The 7065-nt window shown below is 40.1% G+C and overlaps 1 protein-coding gene across 1 annotated transcript; it reads left to right on the top strand.

The window, feature by feature from the left end:
- Positions 1–446: 446 nt before the first annotated feature.
- On the top strand, positions 447–1085 carry LOC103012599 (peptidyl-prolyl cis-trans isomerase A-like). The gene has a single exon (XM_057543447.1). The coding sequence runs from the start codon at positions 478–480 to the stop codon at positions 970–972; it is 495 nt and encodes a 164-aa protein (XP_057399430.1). The 5' UTR covers positions 447–477; the 3' UTR covers positions 973–1085.
- The last annotated feature ends 5980 nt before the right edge of the window (positions 1086–7065 follow it).

Genomic DNA, 7065 nt, shown 5'->3' with positions numbered 1-7065 from the left:
TTAGCTCCACTGCTGAAAAATCAAGGCTATTCTTTTCTTGCCTGCTATCCAGCTACCGAAGACTCTGTGGGTGACTGTGCCTGATATCATTGTTCCCTTTTCTCATCTCCTCCTTCGACTGGTCTCACAAATACAAGTTTGGGCACTGCCTACTCTACACAAAAGATGCCCCTCTGAGCATTTCTTAAGAGTCCAGCCCACCTGCTTGTGGGTTTTCATATAATATTCAAGCTCATGAGAGACACATTTCCTACTTTTTAATATACCAGATATTGAAATGGTTCCAACTGATTCCATGAGATCCTCCTACCTTTCACCAGGAAAACATCAGAATATGCAGTACGGTGCACCTGTTAAATTTCTTTTTTGTGTCCAGATTTTTTTTTTTTTTATTTTAATATAAAAACAACTTCAGCTTAAAAAAAATTGGCTGCTTTGCAGACGCCGACACCCCGGAACCTCCCGCGCAGCCCAACCATGGTCAACCCTACCGTGTTCTTTGACATCGCCGTCGACGGCGAGCCCTTGGGCCGCGTCTCCTTCGAGCTGTTTGCAGACAAAGTTCCAAAGACAGCAGAAAACTTTCGTGCTCTGAGCACTGGGGAGAAAGGCTTTGGTTATAAAGGTTCCTGCTTTCACAGAATAATTCCGGGATTTATGTGCCAGGGTGGTGACTTCACACGCCATAATGGCGCTGGTGGCAAGTCCATCTATGGGGAGAAATTTGATGATGAGAATTTCCTCCTGAAGCACACGGGTCCTGGCATCTTGTCCATGGCAAATGCTGGCCCCAACACAAACGGTTCCCAGTTTTTCATCTGCACTGCCAAGACTGAGTGGTTGGATGGCAAGCATGTGGTCTTTGGCAAGGTGAAAGAGGGCATGAATATTGTGGAAGCCATGGAGCGCTTTGGGTCCAGGAATGGCAAGACCAGCAAGAAGATCACCATTGCTGACTGTGGACAAATCTAATAATAAATTTGACTTGTGTTTTATCTTAACCACCAGACCATTCCTTCTGTAGCTCAGGAGAGCACCCCTTCATCCCCATCTGCTCAAAATATACTATAATCTTTGTCCTCTCATTGCACTTCTTTGGGTTTCATATTTTCCTTACTCCCCTCCAAGTTTAGCTGAATTGCAAAGTTAAGATTATGGTTATGAAATAAAAACTAAACAACCAAAAAAAAAAAATTAAATCCCAAATCCAGCAAGTTTTAGCACTGGTCATAGGATTTTCCTCCATCCTCAAGAACAGGGAAATCAAGGGAGTTTCCATTTAAACCCTTCGAGAATCCCATGCTATTTGAGTGGAGGCCTTGAGAGCCATGACTTATCCTGTGTTTGCTGCAGTGTTTGGTTCTCAGAGACAAGGGTCAAAAAGACTTTCTAAAGGCTGGCTTTCCCCAGAGGCTACTTTTTATGTAGAAACCCTCATCTCATAAACAATTGAATTAGTTCACATTAACCACTATCAATAGCAAGAGTACACAAAACATAAAGAAATCACCTAAAATAATGTTTTTGAACCAGCTGCTAAATTAAGTAACGTATTTGTTTTATTGCACATTTGCATAATAGGGCAAACTAGAAACTCTCTGTAACAGATGTGCTGGTGGCAGGGAGATTTGATTACTGGCTTCTGTTATTAATCACTGCACAAATCTTAAATGATTTGTTTCTACAGTTTGATCAATTTACATCTCAGAACGTATATTTATGTACACAATATAGAGATAAAACATTTGTTCACACATTTCTGGAGGCATCAATATATTTACGGAAATTGAAGTTTTGTTAACCTAGGCACAGGAAACTTGAGCCAAAGACTAACAACTTTTGGAAAGATCCCATTATTTATTCCTCATCTAACTAGTTAATAAACAAAAACCATTTTGCTACTTCCAGAACATTATGTTCCAGTGTCTATTGTTTTGTCTCATCCATGATAACAAACAAAATATGTGATATTTGGAAGTCACAGGATTTGAACCATGGACATTTCTGTTTCCTACAAATCACTCCAGAATTTTGAAGAGTTAGAGGGTACCATGGTATCATTGAGAACTACTGTATAGAATTTTAAAAATTATCCTTCTCTTTTTAATTTTACATTTGACATTTCATAATCCTATATCTTTGATTTCCATCAGCATTTTAAATAGGTGTAATATATTTTAAGATGGCATGCCTAAATGAGAAAAAAAAGTAAAAACATAGGCAATATAAATACTGTCTCATTAATTTCCAGTTAAGCATGATAAATGTATTAGTTCTACACATAAGTGTTTCCCCAATAAGTCAAAACACTAGATAATATGATTTTTTTTCAGTTGTGAGTATTGCAGTTATTTTGTAAGCAAAATTTTTAAAAATAGTTAAAATACCCGTAGAATGAAGCTAACGTTTCAGCCTATTGGTTCCAAGGGTTGATTTACATTATAAGGACTTGCTATAATGATTTACCATTTGGATTCTAACATTTCTCGTAATATTTTATACATTTTCATATATATCTAATTTGATTAATTTTGACCTCTTCCAAAATCACAATAATCAACTGGTATAGAAGAGAAAGCTTCGGGAATTTCGTTTCTCATGCAAGTCTGTTTTCCTAGCTTGACCTCCTATTTCTACATGGTAAATAAAGAGTGAAAAAAAAGGAAAAAATATAAGAACTCAGGACTGAAATTAAATGCATCATTTCTGAAAACTGGATGAAATGTCAGATACAGGCTTTGTTTTTAATGCCTAGGAAAAAATTTAAATGTATATATTTTTCTCAGTCAGAGGCAAGACTGTTATGGTTGCATCCCCTGCCTTTTTATAGTTCATCCTGGGAGCTAATGAAGCATTGCATATTGGTTTCACATTCAAAGCATATGTAGTCACTGAGGCTTTTTTTTTTTTTTTTCTTTATATAGCGTGATTTCAAAAGTAGCCCCCAGATGTAGTCATCTTACAAAATGTAATTTGGTTGAGTACTAAAGAACTTTTTCCTAGATGACAAAAACCTTCCCCTTTCAGTTGCCTATGAGAACACAAACTGGCTGTGAAGTACACTCACAACTCTCTGTGAAAAATGTACGGGAGCTGATGAAAATATATTAAGGGACTGGCATGTCAAGGCCATGAAGGGCATTGGGCAAATTTGGATAAATGTGTCCAGGTTTCACAGAATTGGAATCAGAAGTGAGTTAGAGGACAATGTAAAAAGATGTTGAAGAGGATAATGTAATCCACACAACAAACTTAACAGCATTACACATCCAGAGCCATCTCCGAAGTCATTAACGCTGTTACCAGGGGTGTCTGCCAAAGAGCCAGATGTCATTCTGCCATGACTTGGCATCTGATGGTTGTCATTTATGAGAGAGAATCGAGTGAGGACTGTAATTAGGTGTGTGTGAATAGAACCCTTCCTTCTGACTCCATTGGGGGCTTTTTCTAGTTCTGAACACGTGGGGAACAAAGCAAGGGAGCTGATCTGCCCTTCAGACTCCTGAAAGTTCATGTGTTGTTTTTCCCCTGGGGAAATGTGTGGCTTATAGTTTTGTTTCATTTTTTTTTCACACGTTAAGCATTTATTGCACTCTTTGGAGACGACAAAGACATGTTCCTGGATCCGCGCCACCCTCCCCCCCCAAAAAAAATGATCCAGTGGAAGAATCGTCATGTAAATAGATCAGTTACAAATATACCATGGTAAGTGCTATGTTAAAGATACTGGTTTAAAAATGGTGTTGTGGGAGTGTAAAGAGTGGAACAACAACTCTTTGGGGATGTGGGAAAGGGCTCCATAGAGGAGGAGATATTAAAGGATGAGCAAGCATTTGGCAGGTGGGTGAAGGAGGGGGTGAGCATTCTAGCAGAAGAAATCACGAGTAGACAAGTGATTATGAAATCACTTATGGAAAGGTCTGTTGTGCTCTGGGAATAGTGAGGATTTATACATGGTAAGAATCTGAGGCACGTAGACATTCTAGAGGAGAGTCAATTGAGTGAGGCACAGGGGAAAAAACTGCCTGTTTAATCCTTCCTTAATTCCTACTTTTTTGGGAGGATAGTTAGATTAAAGGAGGTAAGTATCAACTCATGGTAATGTTCCTAAAACTTTGATGATAATAATAAGCATAGCTAACATTTCAGTGCTGTGTATTCAGAATTATGCTAGTTCTTACTGCAACCTTAGGAAATAGATTTTATTTTTATTTTCATTTTACAGAGAAGGAAAAGGGGAATTAGAGATGCTAACTAGCGTACGTAAGTTCATCTCAAAGGCAATCAGCAAAGCAAGGGGGAATCCAGAAAGCCTGTGGCTTTGCTCTCAAGTACTGCACGATGTGTATCGCCACAGAGTTGTGTGTTCAGTACCTATGGACTGGCATCACGTTGGCTACAAAAATGTCCTGTTCTTAAGTAGAGAGAATGTGGCCTAGCAACTAGGCCTCCAGAATCATCAATCCACTTTTCTAGATTAAATCTAGAAATGGTACTGAAAAATAATTTTTTTTTAATTAATTAAGATAGGACATTATCTGCCTCATTCCCAAATGCCCTCAACGAGTACCAGAATACCTTGGAGGCATTGCCAGACCAAAGGGCATTTTTTTAAGCTTTCAAAATGTATTTAGTAATAGGTAGAGATGCTTATAGTTATGAGTTCAAATAAGGGGATATAAAACCTTATATACAGTATGATGATCAAATTTTTGAAGGGGTAAATATGAATCAGAAACACATACACATATAGAGTATATATGCCAAGATAATATTAAACATTGAATGCTAGGATTGCAAGTAATTCTTTAAAATGTTTGCATCTTTCTCCCATTAACAGGTAGAATTTGTGCAAGGAGAAAACATAAAACACCAAGAAAGAGAGAGTGCGTGTGACAGGACACACTCCAAGGTCAGAAGGCACTTCGAGAACCATCAAAGCAGCAGCCCCGGAACTCACCTGAGAAGGGTCGAGGCCTCCTGCAAATCAGCCGAGGAATGAGGTACCATCTGCCATGGGAACACATTAGTTTCACTGGGAGCATCCCTCAGGGCCTTGGTCCCTCTACGTTTTAAAACTTTGAGGTTACTCTTTTAGTTGACTCCCAGGAGCCCAAAGCCCTTCCAAAACACTCAGGGAATCTTCTCTCACCCACTCAAGCAGGTAGAAAACCTGAAGCCGAGGTAACAACTGGCTTCAACAGTAAGATTTTCTCACATAAAAGGAGTATCTCCAACCCCCAGCCAGAAAAGGAGTCCAGTAGCTCCTAGATATCCTTGAAGACACCCAGAACCCTAGTCTGTGTGCCTTTCTAATCAGCTTCAACTTTCTTCTCAGCACTGAGGCTGCTATAACCATCCCAATCACCATGTTCAGGCAGGATGTCCAGAGGCATAGATGTAGGTCCACCTCTTTCTTACAACTTTAAGAATGAAGAAACCTTTCCTGAAAAACCCTGGCAGCTACCTTCTCATATTTCATCATGTCCATAGGGGGCAGTTTTTGAATTGAATGAATTGGGTTTTGTGAAACTGCAGTTTCCACTTGCCTTCCTTTTGGACGTGAGCTATGTTACATACCTCTTGGAGGCCCAATTTTTGAAGCAATTGACTAAACAGAAATATGCTCATCATTTTAGAGAAAAACAAGAGGGCAAGGATTCTATTCTCTGAACCCATGTGGCTATAGTCATTGTGTTAAAAGCTTAGTAGGCAGTTTCTCTCCTATGCTATACCAGGTACAGCAGGTGATAGTAAGGATAGGGTAAAACAAACCTCTGCCACAATATTCTACTGAAACAATGAGCCTCTTATTCTAAAAACATCTGCACACAGTTAGTTGGGTTTAACAGAAGGTTTCTGGCCCAGCCCTGCTGCTTATGGTTCCAAGGCAGCTGGTGAACACTTTGGACTAAGGTTGGGCTTGAAGGAAATGAAAGGATGGGCTTCAAGAAAGCGGAAGTGTGGACTTGGACATGAATGAACACCCTTTATCAGTAGGCCAAGGTATTTCCCAGCTGTAGGGGCAGCCTCATGCCAAGATGTACATCCTTTTAGAATTGTTACTGCTGAAATGACAGTATCGTGTCAGGGGAGGGGGCAGTGTTCCCCAAACTATGAAATTTATCTCTTTTATCCATCTAGGTGTGCCTAGGTATTCAGCTTGCCCTCCAGCTATACATGGTGAGTCACCGTCTTGACCAGATTTCTTGCCTTTGATAAGGAAGGGATCCAAATGGTTTTTCTTAAGTAAGCATTACGCTGAACTAGATCCTGTAGCACAGTGGTCCCCAACGTTTTCAGTACCAGGGACGGGTTTCGTGGAAGACAGTTTTTCCATGGACCGGGGGATGCGGGGATGGTTTCGGGATGATTCAAGCACATTTCATTTATTGTGCACCTTATTTCTATTATTATTACATTGTAATATATAATGAAATAATTATACAACTCACCATCATGCAGAATCACTGGGAGCCCTGAGCTTGTTTTCCTGCAACTGGATGGTCCCATCTGGGGGTGATGGGAGACAGTGATACCCGAAGTATGTTGCTTATGTCCAGTCCACTCCATAATCTCATTTTGGCTGCTGTCACTGCATAAAACACTGCTTCACAAAGATAGGCTGCTGGAAATGGAAGCAGGCTTTTCAGTGCTTTTGTGGTAATCTCAGGATGTTCTGCCTTGACTTTAATCCAGAATGTATGGAGATTTGAGGTTGTCTCAAATATACTTTTAAGGCCACCGTCATTTGCGATCTCAAGCAGTTGATCTTCTTCTAGCACGGACAAAGTCGCTTCACCTGGCTTATTCACAAATGGGTCGCGGATCCATTCCTTCCCAGTTCGGGGGTCTTGTGTGGTTGGGAAATAATGCTCAAACTCCTTTGAAAGCTGAAATAGGTGATCATGCAGCAGCTGGAAGAAAGAAGGCCCTGCCTCAGTCTCTTTCAAAATCTCTGCGAATGTTTAAAACATGTCAAAAATCCCAGTGATCACTCGTCACCCCCATAATTCCAGTTTGGCTTTGAATGCGGCCACCCTACCTGCTGACTTGAACACAGTT

Source organism: Balaenoptera acutorostrata, chromosome 3 (genome assembly GCF_949987535.1).
Source record: "Balaenoptera acutorostrata chromosome 3, mBalAcu1.1, whole genome shotgun sequence".
NCBI lineage: Eukaryota > Metazoa > Chordata > Mammalia > Artiodactyla > Balaenopteridae > Balaenoptera > Balaenoptera acutorostrata.
Note: the sequence above shows the minus strand (reverse complement) of the source record. Positions and strands in the feature narration are given on the sequence as shown.